Below are 19,152 nucleotides of genomic sequence, written 5' to 3' on the forward strand. Positions count from 1 at the left end.
ATGGTACATAACCATCACTGAGAGGACTTTTATTCTGAGATGTCCTACATTTTGAGTGCTTGACTTCACAGTTTTAGAATCTTTTACAATGGCAACATCATACCTATTTCTCTAGTGTGAACTGAAAAAGGCAGGATCGCAACCATGGTCTCGCCAGGAGGTCCACCCCACAGCCTTGTGCTGCTGGACACAGTGGCACAGCTGGCAACAGCAGCTGCCTGCTCCAGTCCTAAGATGGGGAGGTTTAGCAGAGCTGTATGACTTGGTGTTGCAGGGGAAAACACTCTTGAGTCATGAAATTTCACTTAATTTATTGCCAGTTAAGATAAACTTTTAATTACTGATTCTGGTATTGAGAAATAATGGCAATTACACACTTGACAAAACAGCTCAACTTCCCTCCAGACGCCTTTCCTCCCCCCTTGCCAGCCTCCAGTTCATGCCCTGCACATTATACTCAGTCGTGGGGTTCTGTGCGGGGTGCTTTCCTTTTTCTGCCACTCTTTGTTTCTTGCTCTTTTTTTCCCACAGCTCCAGCAGGGGGTCCTCCACAGGCCGCCATCCTCTCAAACATCCTCTCAAAGGCATAGCTCCTCTTAGTTATCCATGTGCGCAGGCATCCCCTGCCACTGCACAGGCCTTGCGTTTTTCTCTGGTGCCTCCTGCCCTGATCGGCTACTGCCAGTAGGTCCAGTTTCTCTAAAACTGGTAGGCAGATCATATCCTAAGCCAAACCATTCCCCATCTGTTGTTCTTCCTCAGGTTCGCCTTTTTCCTGCAAAGTCATTCCCTGGCTTCATTTGTACTGTCTCAGTGCTGGTGAGTGCAGAGAAGGGAGGAAAATCTTTCCTGAGAGCACAGGAAAAACAGATCCCCGAATTTTACTCCAGTTCCTGGCCGTTCCAGGTCATGTCCTCTGAAGCAGGACTGGAAGCCGTTGGCTCTGAGGGATGTCAGGAAGGCATTTGCGGACATGTGTGAGCACCACAGGAGCGGGGAAGGTGCTCTGTGGGATGGTTTGTGAGTTTTCTGGTCATGCATGAGCTGTGGGAAGGATGTGAGTGGGCTTTTAGTGGTTGCAGTTTTTGAAGGTTTTAGCTGCTGAGTCCTCTCATCTTTACTGGATGTGTGAAATGCAGTTTTTTGAAGGCTAATAACTTTCCCACAAAAATCCACTCATAGTTGGGTAAGACAAAAGGCACGTGCCTGAAATGGAGCTGCACTTTGTTTCAGGTCCCTGCTCTAAACACTGGAGTGTGAGAGGACTTCAAATTAAGCCACCTGAGCAGAATAACATACTTCGCCCTGCTTCATTCTTAGAAGTAACTCAAGTGCTGTTTTTGAAGTTCTTCCAAAAGCTTTTATCCTTTAGACAGAAACAAGCTCAGAATATATAAGCATAGACAATAAAGGTTTGGCAAAATTATAAGCTGATGAAATTGGGGTCCTGTGGTAGGAAATGCTGATCACTGTTTACAATGGGTACAAGTCCTTCCCTTGTTCTAGAAATTGCCTAATGTAATCCAGACTATGCCAGTGAATTTCACAGGGAGACAGTGGTGTTCGCATGCACATTTTAGAAAAGCCATGCTTTATGGATGAGCAAAAAAGTACCCCACAGCCAAATAAAATATAGCAAAGTGTCTGTGCCTCTTTGCAAAGAGTGATACACTTTGTCCTGTTTCAATTAATGCTATGCAGCAGGCTAGAATTGTAAACATAAAAAATAAGCAAGCTGCACCAAGGCTGGTTTGCAAAGCCATACAGAAGGTCAGCATTGGATGGTAATGATATGGAAATCAGCTTGGATCACAAGCGTGAATGAGTTCTGTGATTCAAAACTGGGCAGTAATAGGATCTAGTATTAGGGTCAGGCAGGTGTGAAGATACTAATGATGAAGATTTAAAAGTAAACTTTAATTTAAGACTTGCAGGGCAAAATGCAATGAGTTCTGTAGACAGTGTAATTGTACTAGTGGAGAAAGGTATTTTCCCCTTCTTGACCTTTGTCCTCCATTCAATCATGGAAATCCATAGGTTCAAAGATTTGGTTTTGACTTACCAGGCAGTGAAGAAGCTCTGATAAGGCTTTGTAGCTATTAAACTGTCATAGGTTTGCAGCCTTGTCATTGAAGCTAAAGAGATGGTAACTGTTTTTTTCACTTGGGGATGGGATTTCAATTAAGTTAGTGTTGCTCAGTATTAGAATTCCAGCCTTGCAGGTTGCTAAGTGTATGGAGTTTGTGTTATAGGGAGCAGGACCTTTGCCTGAGCCTAAAAAGTTTCCAAAATTACTCTCTCTTCTTTACCCATCTTTGCAAAACTCAGTTTCATTTAATGCTCTGATAGCGCTTGTTCTAAAGTCCATGCAACCCCTGTGTTGATGCTGGTGCAGATCTGTGTTGCAGACCCATCCAGCATCTCAACAAAAAGCAGGAGATACGGTTTTTCAGAAGTATTTGGCATTGCCAACAGTTCCTCTCACTGAAGTCGATCAGAGCTGAGGGCTTTAGAGAATCTACCTGAAACCCCTGTGTTAAAAGTTTTTTATCCACTCCTTTGAGCTTTGCCCACTGGGCTTTAGACAGTTCCGTGGCTTATGAGGAGAAAAAGAGATGGACTGACTTTGTTTTGATGTCTTCAGTACAAATCAGCCCCTTCCAGTTGAAACCCATGGGTGATTTTTGTAGCTACCCGAAACTGCTCATAAAGCTAACTTGGTAGACAAGATTTTTGGTGTGCTTTCGCTTCTCCCACAATTCCCCTTGAAAGGAGCTATGACTTTATGGTTTATGGACCAGGCTACCTTCTGTTGCAATGGGAAGTCTAAGCTGTGGATTTCACTGGTATCTTGTTAATTGAAAAGATCTAATGGGGGAAAAAAATAAAGAAAACCTAGCCTGGGAAGAGTCCTCAAGGTTACTGTCAAATAGAGCACTGGCCTGCTGGGGAGACAGATCTTTGAGGGGTTTTATGCTGTTACTACTGAAATCAGTGATATAAATGAGCACACGTATGCCCAGATACTGTTGTGTTTCCTGATTAGTCCTCTACCTGCTTTTTCGGTTGCTGCATGTCGCATGCCTTCTGCTCTGCTGTAACACAGCAGCTTTGCATCTTGCTGCCTGTATGACTTCCACTCCCCATTCTGCATGATCTGCTGAATGTACTTATTGTGATTCCAGAAAAAGCTGAAATAGATGTTGATGGTTTTTGCTTTTTGTTTTTTCCCCTGTCCCTTCTTCTCTTGACAGTTTTTTATCATGCTGTTAATTATATTTCTGTTGGAGCTCGCTGTTGTGATTCTGTTCTTTGTCTACACCGACAAGGTAAGTCAGATTCTTCATTTTTCTTTCCCCTTCAGCAAATTTTTATGCCCCTTTTCCCTATAAATAAATCATGAAGCACTTGGCTTGGTATGCACGTCATGCTTCTGTCTTCCTTGAGACACCCCTCTCAGAAGGAGCTCTCTCAGAATGCATAAACAGCCTTGCAGGGCTGGGCTCACTTGCTTGCTCATGTGTACAACTCAAGGTCACAGATATTGCCAAGTGCATCTGCCATTTAAAGAAAAATCAGACACCAAAAACCCTCACAAAAAAGCAAAGAAGCCAATGATCCTTACTAGGAACATGTAGGAAGAGACACCCATCAGAATGAATAGTATTTTTAAAAAATGTTTACAATTTAAGAACCACATTAATGTTGTTACAAAGGAGGTGTCCTTAGCACAGGCAAAGGCACACAATCTGTTATCTTTCTAAGTTGCTCCTTGCAGCATATGTGTGCTTAGAATCTAGTAGAAAGCCAAGGTAAATGTGTAAAGCTTTAATAAACAAAGCTTTTGGGTTTGGTTTCAAATTTTACTTATGTTTTACCTTTGTTCCTGTGCTCCCTTGGTATTTCTGTTGTAAGAGCATGATTGCCTATTTGAATTACCTTTATCCTTAAAATAATTTCTCTAAAAAAAAATCTTACATGAATAAACCCCCCAAAAGGGCATAATTGTGCATAACCTGCCTATTCAATAAAAATTGTCAGATAAAGTCTCTTACAACTGACGACTAAGGGAGCTTGAAAATCACAGGGTAAGTGACAAAATTTTGCCGTGAATTAACAGTCATCAGGTAAATGACCAATAAACAGCTTCCTCTGGAATGGAAAGACAAAATAGGAAAACATAAATTCAAATTAAAAATAACTACACAAAATGTCAAAATAAAATGAAGATTAACAGCAGCCCTAGTTATATTCAGTATGGTTAGCAATAACCTGGATGAGGAGTGGATAAGATGTCAACATTACTTTCTAGAAAGGCTCCAAATTTAATTAATGAACACTGTGAGTGATTGTCAGGTGCACTTCTGAAGGACTGAAAAGAGCTAGGTTGCTGGATGGCATGCTGTAGCTGGAACATGGAATTAACTTGCAAGGTAATTAAAGCAGAAGGGGCAATTTAAAATTACTTGTATGCATTATTGGATTCTGAATTACTTGTAACCTCTTGGGAGAAAGATCTACACGTCATACATGACAGCTTACTACAGGCATCTACTTAATATGCAGTGGGCCTCCAAAACCTAAATACAATACTTGGCTATATTTAGGAAGGGAACCAGTTAGAAAATATTATCATGTCATTGTATAAATTGACGGACTCACTTCACTGAATTTAATGTTGAGTTTTGGTTACAGAAATGATTAGAAGCACTAGAAAGGTGGGAGAGAACAGTCATGAAGAGGGGTTATGGAAACTACCCTGATTCAGTTTGGGAAGGGAAAGAGATCTTCTGCTTAAGAGATCTTAAGAAGAGAAATGATAGCAGTTTCTAAAATACTGATATACTAAAGACCTGTCCTGAACACACAAGAAATACTTGAAAATATTAAGGAGTAGGTTTAAAAGAAATGTTTCTTATGCTCCACATCATCATCTTGTAGAATTCCCTGTTGTTGGCTGCTGCTGAGACTGATAGTTCGATAAATGTGTGGGTATGGAGGGAAGAAGAAAACCAAAGAAACGTTTTTATTCATAAAACAATCAGCACTGTTATATTGACAAGTGTGTCACAGAATGTTGGTCCTCGCTTTTCAGAGGTAAAAACAGTGGAAAAGTGTCAGGAGGGATTTCCTCCGTCCTTCAGCCTGTTGGTTTGCAGTGTTTTTTATTTGTTCTTAGTACAGAGATCAGGAAATTTAACTTTCCTCTGAGTACTGTAGGTTGATGCAGGAGGTACACTACAGTTGCCTGTAAGATTAAAACGGAGTATAAAATAGGGGCTCCAGTTCAAGTGCAGTTAGCTACTGAGTTAAGAAATTGTTGTAGTCTGTGTATTGTGACTGATCAAATTTGAAGCTCTTAATGTTCCTGTATGACTTTAAATCCATAGTCTTATACTAAGGAAATCAGTAGTTTGTGTTACAATTACAGTCCCGCCTACAGAATAAATAAAACAGCAGCAGCCTAAACCTAGTATTTTCATACAGCATGCTTAGAATTTGTGTACTGGCTTTCCTGATGTGTAGGACAGTATTGCCACGTGTACTGGTATGGGGAAGTAGCTAACCCAGACAAGTCCACCACAGTCATTCAGTTAATGCAGTTCCTTGGAAAATCAATGAAGGAACAATCTACACTAACACTTGCACATCACAAGAAAGTAATGTTAATTTTGTGTGCAAGAGCAGGAAAGGACTCTGAAGATTAAGACTTTGGGGGCTCTTGTATCATCCATATATATATACACATATAAAATCAGAAGTTTTTTCAAGTACCTGGTAGCTTTCTATTAATTAGGAGTGCATGTACATGTAAAATTCTTCCCAGGATAAACTGGGGAGGGGCAATTGTTATTTTCTCTTTCTGGCTTGAGAAGAGGTTGAATAATGGATTCCCCTGCAGTTTTCACTTACTCCTACTTTGTCAAGTGGAAGGACTTTGGAGTGGATACTTTGTCCCTGGCTACAAAGTTTAATCAATACTCTCCTCTTCCCCTGAAGCAGGACCGTGTTATTACCCTATTCAGGTGGAGAGGCAGGAGCTGAGAGAATTGCCCAAGACTCTGCAGGCAGCTGGGGCCAGTTCTACGTTTAGTTTTGGCTGACGGCAAGGGATGTGAGAGACTGAGCTGTGCAGATGGCAGGGCTGGGTATTGCAGCTGACTTAATAGCACTTGCCCAGTGAATGATGTCCTTTTTGTTCCTTCTGCTGTAGAATAGGCACAGTAGCAGGCTGGTGCTTGCACTGCAGTATCAGCCACAGGGTGGGTGTGCATCCAGGGGAGTGTGGACACAGCACTCACGAGCTGTGAAGTAGTTTCTGTATCCTTTGCTGGGACTGTTGCTTTAGTAGCGTGTTAGTTACTAAAAAGCATCAAGACAAAAGGTCTTTACAGCCATTCACAGATAGGTTTTTGGCACAGTGCTTTTATTCTTTTGCTGTGGAAGAGTGTGCAGCTGTGGAGGTGGACAGGACAGGCTGCTGGGACTCAAGGCAGCCTAGACTGACCTGTTATCATTCATCAGCTTGGGAGAAGCCCCAAAATTGCCTCTGCCTCTCATTCTAGTGACTTGGCAGCAGCCTCTCTGAGCTTTTAAGCAGCCAACTTGCTCCTGTGCCCTAAAATGTCATCTTCCCATGATGGAGAAACGTTTGTCTTGATCTCATGAGGTAAATGCTGCCCTGGACTTTACAATTCTTTCCCTGAAATGCCTATGTAGTCTGATATTGTAAAGCAAGAGGGGCTTAGAGAAAGCTCAGGAATACATAGTATGGGAAGGAAAAGGGGTAATGCCTTGCTTTTTGGAGCTGGATTGTGGATCTCTTTGGCAGGGCCTGAGCTCACACCTTGTTCACTATTCCTCCAACTGTCCTGTCTGGTTACATTGCAAAATATGAATCCTCTGAGTGCTGCAGACGTGAAATGTGGGCTGTGTGGGAATAGGATAAGGAAATGCATTCCTATGGGATAGTTGTCAGGAAAGAGATATAGCACTTTTATTTTGTCCTGGCTGTTCACAGAACAGCAGTGACTGGTTTGTAGGCTGTCTTCAGCTCCAAGTGGGTACCCGAGGGACTTGGGAGCTCCTCTTGGTGTTTGTGCATGTCTGTATGCAAGTTCCCAAACTGTAGCTTTTTATGTTTTTGAGGGCAGAAATATCAGCCCAAGAGATGTGGGTATTGAATGGAGTTTGTGTGATTATGAGAATTAAGGCAGGTTGTTACCACTCTGAGAGCACTCTTTTTTCAGGCTAAATTTGTGCCCCCATTTGAAGTAGTCCAAACTCCAGTGACACTGCTAGAGTCATGTGAATGGTTATATGAATGGCCACCCATCTATAGCTTTTGAACAGTCTCTTTAATATATTTTATTTTGATTCCATTAATACAGAGCAGCATTTGACATTTTTATAAGTTGATCATTTCTATGTGAGGCTCTATATGTATTTGTAAGAGATCCATGGGGTACTGATAGGGTTAACCATAATTTTATTATGATTAAGAGAAAGCAGCAGAGCCGTATCCTGTCAGAGGCTGGATACTCCTTATATTTCTCAACACCAGATTGGACCCTGTTAGAATATAAATTACGCTAATAAAATGCATAGTCTTGTACCAGTTCTAACTTGTATAATCCTTCTGGTTTTAGCATCTGTATTTATTTTTACTGTGATGATTCTCCTGGAGGCACAGAAAAGAAAGTCCATATTTACTTTTTTGCAGCTGTAATACATGATTTTTTTTCAGTAGGTTTGTTTGTTCAGATGTCTGCATTTTTTCTGATTTGTGGGCAGAGCTATGGTGCCGCCATTTAATGCCCACAAATGGAAGAACATTACTAAACAACCATAATGTGCTTTTTTTTTCTTTTCTTTTTGAAATGTCAAACTGAATAACATAAGCCAGTTTAAGGAACAAAAGCACTGAAGGATCACTGACTATGATATTTGATTATGGGAGCAGTTACTGCTATTGGCAACTCAAAGTTAAGACCGGAATTTTCAATAATGATTAGGCCATTAACTCACTTGGGGTCCCTGTGAAAATTACAGCCTAAATTCCTTGCCTGCTTAGCTGTGTTGAAAATGGCCCACAGAATGATAGAGGATTGAAAAATAATGGCTACTTCTGTTTTTCATGAGATGTGTGAAAATGTTCTTGTTTTCCGTGTCGCAGTAAATTGTAATGAGTTCCTCCATAGCATTTACTGCTAGCTTATAAAAAATATGGTTTGTAGATTGATGCATTTCTTGCTTAGTTTCTCAAAACATTTTACAAATTATTGTAATTCCTGATTGATATTTTGCCTGGTCCCATACAGGTTAGAGACAGCAGACTGAAATGTAGTGGGTATGATTTTAAGTATAGCTCAGTCCTCACAACCTCTTTCACATTTGGCTTTAAAGACAAAGTGGAAAAACTGAATCTCTTCCACCTTCTGCACTCATGAGCAGTTGCTCACAGAAATTATCTGATGCTGCTGAGCCACTGGCCAATGTGAGGAAGGTGTTCACAATCAAACTGAAGAAATTATTCATACAGAAAATTTAGTTCAAACCTACTGCAGAAACTTTTGTTCTGATTGAGCTTCAGTCCAGAGAGCTTAAAAGTTTTCCATGTTTGTCTTCGATAGAGCTTCAGGGGAGCAGGATGTCTGCTCAGGTAACAAAATGTCTCATGTTCCTAGTCAGCCTAGCACGCAGGGCTGTCCAGGGCGCACCCACAGAAGTTGTTAATCTTTTTGAAAATGGAGAAATGGCGGCTAAAGTGAAGGGGCAAGATCATCCAAATTGTGTGTGGTTTACACATGGTCTTAAGGTATTGGAAAACAACAGGCCTTGGAAAATCCTGCAGAACTGGCAGGGTGGTCACTCTGCACCACTCTTCAGTTAGATGGCCTGCCTTTTCTACCAGTGTTTCTTCAGCAGCATTTGACTTTACCTACACCATCCCGTTGTCATACATTTTAAAACTTCTTACTGTTGAAACTTTTGAGTAGTGGTAGAAATATTGGGTCCCTGTATCCTCCTTTGCCACAGTGAACATAGCGGTTCCTGCTGCTGTGCAAGGCTGGGAGAATTTCAGAACAATATCTCTGTGGGTAGTATCTATGTTTGTCGGCATGCAGAAGGCTCTCAAGAGGACAAGGCCATTTTTAACTCTCCGTGGTATTTCTACGGGGATATGCTGCATTAACTTAACATGCTTTAGAGCGTGCAAGTCCTGGTATGTGTATTCAATGGTTTCTGAGCAGCCTGTGTGTTAATGCTTTATTTTTCAGTTAGAGTTCCATTTGTTTGGTTTTTTTTTTAAAAGAGCTCCCCACACATTGAGCAGTTCCTGGCACATAGCATGTCTCTGGCAGTGTTCTGGAGTTAGGGTTTTGTGTAAGTGCTGACATAGCTAAAAGCTATTTCTCAGATAAACAGGAGTAGCATTGCAGGCGGATGTGGAGGAAGCTATAGATTGTCTCCTGGATTGTGATGCACTGCAATTATTGCTCTGTGAGACTGATGCGTTAGCCCTGGTCAAGTATTATACTTCTCTAATGCAAAATAATGTTTTATAAATGGTGATATAAAATGAGAAAAGACAAAAGTGTCTCTGTGGTTTATTTTACTTGGTAATAAGCTTAATTTTAACTAGTTTATTAGCATTTCAGTACTAGTGTCACACAAGAGGGAGTTGCAGAAATTTCATCAAAAGAATTTAATTATAACCAATCCATTTTGGCTTCTTTTCAGCAAAGCATTCAGGCATAGGTTTAAATCTGTCCCTATTCAGCAGGTAACTCAAGTGCATGCTTAAATCCATGTGACTGACTTAATCATATACTGAAGTCTTGTCAAAGTTGATATGCTACTTTTGTGTCTTTCCTTTAAAAGAAATATTGCTAGGGAAATGCTAACGACAGTGAAAAATTCTGGAGATTGTAAAGATGCATCACATCTTTCAGTCCATAGGGAATTTAGTGAAAAATAATGAATGTTTGCTTTAAAGCATTATTGGTTATCTTTTTCTATTTGTTCTGAACAGCTTTCCATTTAGTATCTTGAACTCCAACACATCACTTTAACCTTTCATTAGGCAGGAGGAGGTGAGGGGGATGGAATTTATTTGCCTGTGTGGCTGAAAAAAGGAAACACACCAAAGGAAATCCCGATAGTTTCACTAATTCATTTGTCAAAGGAGGATTTCATTGAAAGTGCACCTCCAAAATGCTATTAACAGGCTTATTGAAGGATAGCACAGTATTGATGAAAAGAATTAAGTGCATGCTCAGAAATAGGTGTTATTTAGGAACGATAACTGCAGATGAAATGCATTAGGGGTCCCCACTGGGAACTCCTGATCAATGGTTGATCAAGGCCTAACTGATTCCTTGAATAAAGTGTTAGCAAGGGAATGGGTGCAGGGAAAGAAAAATCAAACTTTCCTAAATTAAGCTCCAAGCCTAACACAGATACTCTTTCTAAAGATTAGATAATGCAGTAGCCTGTCAGTTCGTTATGCCGCATATCTTCCTGTTTTGGCTGAGATCAGAAACGAAGATGAATGTAGGTGTCTCATCCTAGTCAGCATGGATTTTTGTTCATCTTGCAATGAGTACAATATTTTTCATATCATCCTGCTGCACAGTTTGGCGTAGTGCTTTTTCTCAGGAGAAATCCAGTTCTAACCTCCAACCTGGCTGACTGGGACATTAATTCCCAGATCTCTATAGATTAATCGAACACAGCTGCCGCTGCCATTATGCCTGGCTTAAAGCCAGCCAGGTCTATTTTTTATTTCCTGACATCACTAAATTCATCTGGGGATCTCCTGATAAATATTTGGCAATGTATCAGTTAGCCTACAACAGAAAGAGGTGTATCTGGGCTTCCTTCTTACTGGTTTGTAATCCCTAATTAAAGGTTAACTCAATCTCAGGAGCATGTCAGAGTATATCTTTGTTGTGGGAGCACTTTTACAGTGATTTTTTTCCCATGCCCGTGTCTCAAGTTTCAGGTTTCGTAGAAGACGAATATAAGTGGTGCAGGTCTTCAGCCAGCCTCTCCAAAGGAAAACTCTGGAATACAGTAATGGTGGTTATTACTCACCACATTAACAAGTGGTGAGTAAGTAGTTCAGTTCTGTTTTTGCTGACTGGGAGAAGTGATGCTGAAGGCTAAATCCTGAAGGTGCAGTGTCTCCTGGGAATTACTTAGTGCTCTCGTGTCTGAATGAATGTAATGGGACCTTACTCTTCCAGAGGACAATTTTTTACATGACTCATCTGCGGTCAAATAAGAAGCTATTTCAACATCTAGGTGGATCAGGACCTGGATGCATGCATGTATTCAGTGCTGATAGAACTCAAGTGGAGGGCACTGGTTTACATACACCTGATCAACACTAGTTTTAGCTGGTGACTGACCCCCAGTTTTGCATCTTTTCTAACTGCTGGTACACATTTTATACAATTTTATTTGAAAAAGGGAAGAATAGCAGAAAGAGAAAAGAATGTTTTAGAAAGGTGATAAATAATTAAGGCAGCTTTAGACATTTAAATATAGGCAACATCAAATGCAGAGGAATGACTGAGGTAGTATATTGAAACAGACAGCACATTTTTTATTCATTCTATGAACATTTTTGATGTGTCACAATGTATTTCAGACAACATTAGAAAATGACAGTAAACTAAATGTTTAACATCTTTTACATATACAAAAAGAGAAGGGAAGATGACTTTTTGTGTTACCAGACTGTAAGAAGGCCAACAGCATACAGTCATTGTTCTGGATTTGTCAGCTGCAACTGAAGAATAACATGGTGGGTAGACCACTTTATTAGGTATAATTTGCAGCTGAAGTTCTTTCAACTCCTTCCTTTTATTTAACTCAACAAGGGTATACACAGAATGACTCTTAGTTGAAATGAGGAAAGACAGATTGCTGATCAGCAGCTCTAAACCATTACTAGTTCTGGGTTCTCTTAGGGTGGAGTGTGTTGACTTTAAGGCCACAAATCATGTTCATGCTTTATATTACCCAAACTCTATGACACATACAAGGCATCCACTGTATAGCTTAACTTCTCATTGGAGATATTGCTGCACTGCAAGACAGTGTTGTCTTGCCGGCTGATAATTGTGGGTTGAATCCTTGCTGTGAAGTTTAGGTGTAGGAAGGAGGTACAGCAAGTGTTCTAGACACCAGCCATTGTATCTTTTGAAATATATTCCCAAACTTACAAAACCAACATAATCAATGGGGATTATCAATCAATGGTAATCACCAATCAATGGTAATGAATACCTGCTTGCTGTTTTACTGTCTGTGCCAGTAAAACAGCAACAAGGTATATCTGTAATCATCTTGAATACAGACTAATTATCTGTTATCATCTTTAGTATGGACTAATTATCTTTAATCATTTGGAATCTTGGACTCCCTGAATCTTTTTCCAGATGAGCACTAAAATCAGTGGTTGACTTGACAATAGGAAATGACAGAGCTGGAAGAAAGAGAAGTAGATTTTGTGTAAAGGGATATATCTTAACAGGAAGCAGAGAGAGAACTTTATTTTACAGTTTCTGAGTGCACACATTTCCTGCTTGATGCTTTCAGTGCCTCTGATAGTTTGGAGGATGGTAGTATAACACAATTTCGCCAGTGTCCTGGCATTAGTAATGAATGAGGCACATACAAAGATTGTTTTAACCATGGCACAATCTTAATTCACTTTGTTGTACTGCAGTTATTTCGCGTACTCTCTTCGATGCCTTTAAATTGCAGGGGAGGCATCCTTGAGAACAGAGAATTCTCATATAGGTTCAGCTTTTTCTTGTTGAAACCCATTCGTCTACTTACATTCCCCTGCCTGCTACTAATTGTCTTTCGTACAATTTCTTAATGATTTTTTTCTGTGATAGATTGTTGAATTATTATACAATATATGTTTTGATTTTCTTGCTTGCTCCATTTTGCACTTTACTGCCATAAGCCAAGGATGATGTTTCTCTGCCAGACGTTTTTGCCACCTGCACCTTGCCACTCTGAACCACAGGAAAGCAGAACAATACATGTCATCATCTTCAGCTGTGCTGATGTTGCCTCTGTTGACAAAGTCCTAACCTCAGCATTTAGGAAACCTTTTCAGAGGTCACCTTGAAGGGCATATTGAAGTGCAAACTGAATGGCATGTTAAAAATTGGTAAATTATGTAAATGAAACAAAATTGAAAAGATGCAAAAGACCATTTGAAGGTATTTAAGAAAACAACTAAAAAGTCTTTCTCGAGAATAATGAAAGTGGAAAGTCATGAAGCGCATAAGAGAAAAAGATTTTGATTCAAAACCAGATGTTTGTTAGATTTATCGCACAAGACATTTAGTTTTTCTTCAGGACCAAAGGAGTTGCAATAAGGTTTGAATTAATCAGAATTGTTGAAGGGATATTTAAAAGCTGTGAAGAGAATCAACATTACTCTCTATAGAACACGCACACACAGGTAAACATCCTGCAGATTTCTTTCAGGTCCACCTTTTTCTCGATGAATAGGGAATGCATTGTAGTTGGCAGAAAAGCAGCTGAATATATTCAAACAAACAAAAGCAATGGTGTTTTCAAGGTCAGGTAGCTTGGGAAAAAAAGGCATTTATTTTCTTTTGGGGACTCTGAAGAAAGCAGGTGGAGAATGTGTTGCATACCTTGAAGTGTGTTGAGATCAGACTAGTATTTAAGTAAATGTCAGTGGAGTGCCCTTGCTGCTACCACCACCGCTGGTGGCTATTCAGTGGCCAGGAGTGGCTTCCCAGGCTTCCTGTGGCTGGGTGTTCTTGATGGAAACCTGGTTTGTGCTGTCTTTGACACTGATTTATGTACAAATGGCAGAGGCAACTTATTCATAATGACTGTTGTTATTGCAGAAGAGCATTGAGCAATGAGGATTGCTTTTCCGATTGCCTATCGTAAGTTTTCTCTCCTTCAACTCTATTCATGTAAGTGTCAGTTTTCATGTAAGAGCATCAGTGAGAGATGATTAGATGAGTAAAACTAGGGCACTGGAATGGCGCTCTGCTGCTGGATAGCACAGTTTTGCGACGTCCATTTTAAACCATTTAGGGGTTTAGTTACATGATACAGTATCAGGTGTCAGGACAGAATGAATACACAAGTTACCACATTTTATATGGTAAAATCCTGGCCCCAGTGAAGTCAGTGGGAGCTGCCTGTTGTCTTCCACGGAGCCAAGCCATTATCCTTAATTTTAGAATTTTTGAAATCTCTTTTCCATTTCGCCACACAGTGATCCAAATAACACTCACTTGAGTGTGTGAGATGGTGTATTACGGTGGTATAGGAGATTCCACTACATGGCAGCTGCAATAATCAGGGGTTCTGTTCTCTAGCATAATGCCTTGATCTTGCAATGTAGAATGTGTGGGATGCTGCTGCCTGCTAAGAAATTGGATGAACTTTGGCTGCAGAAAAATCACACGTTTCCAGCAGAAATTAAATTAACGAAGTCTAGATTCCTGTGGGTATTTGTTTCCAAATCTCTGATATGGTAACTTGGCTTCACCATCTGCGTTCATAATGACTGTCCAACACCCTTACTGTGGTACAGAATCGCAGAATTGTTTAAGTTAGAAGAGACCTCTTGAGATGAGGTAGTCCAACCACCTCTTCAAGCAGGAATAGCTACAGCAGGCTGCCCAGGTACGTGTCCAGTTGGGTTTTGAGTATCTCCACAGATGGAGACTCCACAATCTCTCTGGGCAACCTGTTGCAGTGTTTGACCACCCTTACAGTAAAAAAGTGTTTTCTTGCATTCAGATTGAATGTCCAGCTTTTTAATTTGTGCCCATTGCCTCTTCTGATCTCAGTGGGCACTACTAAGAAGAGTCTGATTCCCTCTTCTTCATTCCTTCCCATCAGATATTTATACACATTGATAAGAATCCCTCTGAATCTTCCATTCTCCAAGGCTGAGCAGTCCCATCTCTCTTGGTCTCTCCTCATATGAAAGATGCTCCAGTCAAATCATCTTTATAGCCCTGTGCAGGACTCACCCCAGTAAGTCCATTTCTTTCTTGTACTGGGGAGCCCAGAATTGGACACAGATAGGGCCTCACCAGTGCTGAGTAGAGGGGAAGGATCACATCCTGTGACATGCTAGCAATGCTTCTCCTAATGCAGTCCAGGATACTGTTGGCCTTTGCTACAGGATTGCATTTCTGGCTCATGGTCAACTTAATGTCCACCAAGACTCCAAGGTCTTTCTCTGCAGAGCTACAGGTGTCAAAAGCCTAAAGTCAAGGTAAACAACATCCACTGTTCTCCCCTCATCCACAGAGCTAGTTACTATATTGTGGAAATCTGTCATGTTAGTTAAGCATGATTTCCCCTTCGTAAATCCATTCTGACTCCTCCCAATCATCTTTTTGTCCTTCATGTGTTTGGAAATGGTTTCCAGGATTAGTTGCTCCATCACCTTCCTAGGAATTGAGGTGAGAATGACAGGCCTGTAGTTCCTGGATCTTCCTTATTGCCCATGTTGAAGATAGGAGTGGTATTTGCTCTCTTCCAGTGTTCAAGAACTTCTCACCATCCTCTAGTGGGACAGAGTCCTCTCTTGTATGGTATTGCCATTTCTTGTCCAGTACTTCCAACCACTGCGCTGGTAAAAAAACAGCCCAAGTGCTGACTGGCAGGGCACTGTATATTCTAGAGCAGACGAAGTATGTATGTGTTACACTCCCATTTCAACCTTTTTTTCTCATTCTTGGTACTGATTTTGGGTATCTGCTGCAGCTAGTCACCAGTTTTCACAAAAATTACAGAAATTGAGTGTATCTGAAATCTGTGTGTCTACCAACCATTTGACTTCATTTTTTTGCTTTGTAATTATTTGTTGAAGGCATACAATGGCAAGAACTTTCCAATGACAAAATGCTCCCACTGGTGCATGCCATAGGTTTGCAGTGATTAGACAAAAGGAGAATATTTGAGTTAAAGGTGAATATGCCAGCTAAAGCTTTTTCTCAGTGATACTTATTGGAATGAGTGCTTTTCCAATTAGCCTTTCACTGTGATTTATTTGAAATTACTTTTTTTGAATACTTACTTTGAATTCCTGGAATGTGCTAGATATCCAACTGCTAAGGGGGCAGTGGGGAAAGACCTCATTCCACACTGAGCTGGACTATTTGAGGATTTAATATGTCCCTTTTCCATACGCTCATTTATTAGATTTTGTGATTGGGTAGGGTTATATTTTTTGTATTCATCTCATAAAGATCAGCTAGTGCTATGTATGGTAAATGGAGAATGTGCCTTTTTGCTTCCACATCTTTGGTGGGGCTGTGCAGATTCCATAGGAATCAGTTTCTGGATTCCTTGGGCTCCTTGCTCCTGATCCAGGGGCAGCTCCTAGCCCGTTCCTTAGACATCACAGAGCTGTCAACATTACTGTGTAGCTCTTTGAGGAGATTAGATCAGGCTCTGAGATGCAAAACTACTCTTCTGCTTGATCTGGGAAATACAAAGGCACTTTTCTGATCTAAAGGCCTTCCTCCACCCATTCCAGACATGTTTTGAGCGATATTCTGCTGGAGTAGCTGGCCATTTGGAATAGACCTGTTTGCTGTGTGCCTGGAAGAGCTATAGCCTTCCCTGTGAGGCTGGGGTGACACTGCAGAGAGGCTTATGGCATGTCCTGGTGTGAATTTTCCTGTATGTGGTCCCTGCTATGTCCTGTTTAGCAGATAGATGCTAACAGCCAGGTTTAGAGATGGACAAATGAATCCTTTCCACATGCTCTTATGAAACAATTTCAATGCAAATGAGCAACATGATATTTTAATTACTGTTTCACAGACTGTGTGTTTTTTTCTGATCTTAGTAGGGTGCCATGCAGAGTTATAGCCAGTAAGGGTCACTCAGTAAGTCCTTATCTATTCCACAGCTTTTATGTTTGAAGTTGATCTATCTCATTAATCTCTCTGTTTTGTTGTTGTTGTTTGGTTTTTTTTTAATAGCATATTAATTTCAAGGATTCCAATATCACTCCTTCTCAAGATTTTTCCATGTGGACCTTTCTAGAGGAGATTAATTTATCAGAGAAGGGTTAAGGAGTCCTGCTGTATATAGATTTTTGTGAAAAGTAGCACATTTGGGGACTGAGAGACAAAACTGATGAGGACATAAAATGCACTACTTGAAGCGTGTTTCTTCAGTCGCACAATTATTCTCTTTCTCCTCAAAGGCTGTTTGCCTCGTTCAGCTTAACATCATGAATCCACAATTCAAGTAGCATAAATAAAGAAGATCAAGTTTCTGATCTCTGAAAGCTTGCAATACCCTGGTTACTCTAACCTTCCAAGAGAAGAGGACACTGAGATGTCCCCATGTCAATTTTGATTTGCCAATCACTTCACCTTCTGCCTTGAAATAATTATCCAGTGGGAATTTTAGGTTGCACACAGATAACTTGTGTTCTTATTGAACAGAGTTAAGTGGAGTTAAGTAGGCAAGAATTTGACACTTGTTAGAGAGGTTGTTCTTACCCAACTTCTAGGTGCTCTTTTAAGTGGTGACGGAATCTGATAAAGAGAAAAATTAATGCTAAAGGAAAATGAGATTTAACAGACAGTTAACTACATCCTGCATAATAAAAATGTGGTTTTATGCCAAGAGTGGTTTGGGTGTCTCTCCCTTGATGACCGACTTTGAGATAATTTAGAGAGGCTTGAAATTTGACACTTCACGAAAATTAGACCTGCCAGGATGTGAAGTGGGGTGCCCCAAAATCCCCTCTTGTGTCTGCAAGTCATCTCCAAGGTAGAGGGACACTGAAGAGCAGTACAGTGATGGGACATGGTTCAGTGCACTGCGTCCTGCAGCAGCACACTTTACAAGGGAAGAATACCTTGGGTAAGAATGAATCTTAACATTCTCCTTTTTGTGGCCTATGACCACGGTGCTGAGCCTCTCATATTCCCTTTGGAATACGGTTGTGCATGGAGGGTAAAGGTGCATTCGTATTAATAAGCATATAGGTTTGGACCACTTCCTTTGGTTTATCAGAAGCTAGCAGCTCACCTGGTCCTCCATTTCAAGCTGAAATGGAAGAATAAATTGAACAAGTCTTTTATCTCAGCAGATTTTTATAAAAGTGAGTAGGGAATGAAAGGTAAATTGCATTTTATAAAGTAGGAAATTAAATTGTCCTTCCATCCTCTAACTCAAAAATCTAGAAAAAGTCAGGAGATGTTTCTTGCTTTCTGGATGTACTAATATCCCTCCCCAGGTCTAGGCTGTCTCAGAATGTCCAGGAAGGGCTTTAGGATTTGGGAAGAATGGCTGGGTGTATCTTTTCCTGCATATAAAGCTATTTCTTGTAAGAAGTATGTATGGTACCTGAAAGTGAATTTGTTGATTTGCAAGAAGAGAAGAAACACCTAGATTGATCCTGCAGTGCTCTGTGGCTTCATCTTACCCACAGGGTCTTCCTTTATGGTCCTTATCAGGGATGAGTTCCCTTTTCCGACGTCTACAGTCAGCGACTCTGAGCAGCAGGTTTAGGTGGGGGGAAAGCAAAGGTTTAATGCTACTGCTTTATTCTCAGGGAGCACAGGCTGCTTCACCTTCCCACATCATGCCTGGATCGAAGACTGGAGTTGCTGATGAAGGAATTGAGTGAGGGGCTATACTCTTTGCCAGAGATTAATATGAACATGATTGGTCCCCAAGCTGGGAGCAATGTTTATGACTAAACGTTACACAAATTGTGGCAGAAATGGCTGTTCAGGATTCTCCTGGCAGCGTTTGTTCTCTGGCTCTCCCTCTATCCTAAGGAAGGCAGTCCAACAGCACGAGTAATTTAGTGTGATTAAACGCTAGCCCCCAGTGAAAGGAGTGATGAGGGAGATTCTTTACTTATTCTCCCTTAGTTCTGAGCAGGCTTGCTTATGAATCTTGTAACCTTGGCAGCAAGAGAACCTCCTTTTGCTTTGCTATCTGCAAGGAAATGAATTACACAAGCATAGAAATTCATGAACGCTGAATACTGCAATTAATTTTGTTAAAGTCTCTTTATATATTTAGTTTGGGAAGAGGAAGGAAGGAGCAGCTTATCACCAACTATGAGTCTGAAGTCACAAA

The 19,152-nt window shown here is 40.6% G+C and overlaps 1 protein-coding gene across 24 annotated transcripts in view; it reads left to right on the forward strand.

Moving 5' to 3' along the window:
• Nucleotides 1-19,152, forward strand: part of TSPAN4 (tetraspanin 4) — a 488,885-nt gene that overhangs the window by 420,375 nt on the left and 49,358 nt on the right. For all 24 annotated transcript variants that reach the window (XM_069803556.1, XM_069803562.1, XM_069803561.1 and 21 more), the window contains one exon: nucleotides 3,255-3,329. In XM_069803556.1, the coding sequence (XP_069659657.1) occupies nucleotides 3,255-3,329 (75 nt within the window). The remainder of the gene's footprint in view (nucleotides 1-3,254; nucleotides 3,330-19,152) is intronic.

Source organism: Haliaeetus albicilla, chromosome 16 (genome assembly GCF_947461875.1).
Source record: "Haliaeetus albicilla chromosome 16, bHalAlb1.1, whole genome shotgun sequence".
Lineage (NCBI taxonomy): Eukaryota > Metazoa > Chordata > Aves > Accipitriformes > Accipitridae > Haliaeetus > Haliaeetus albicilla.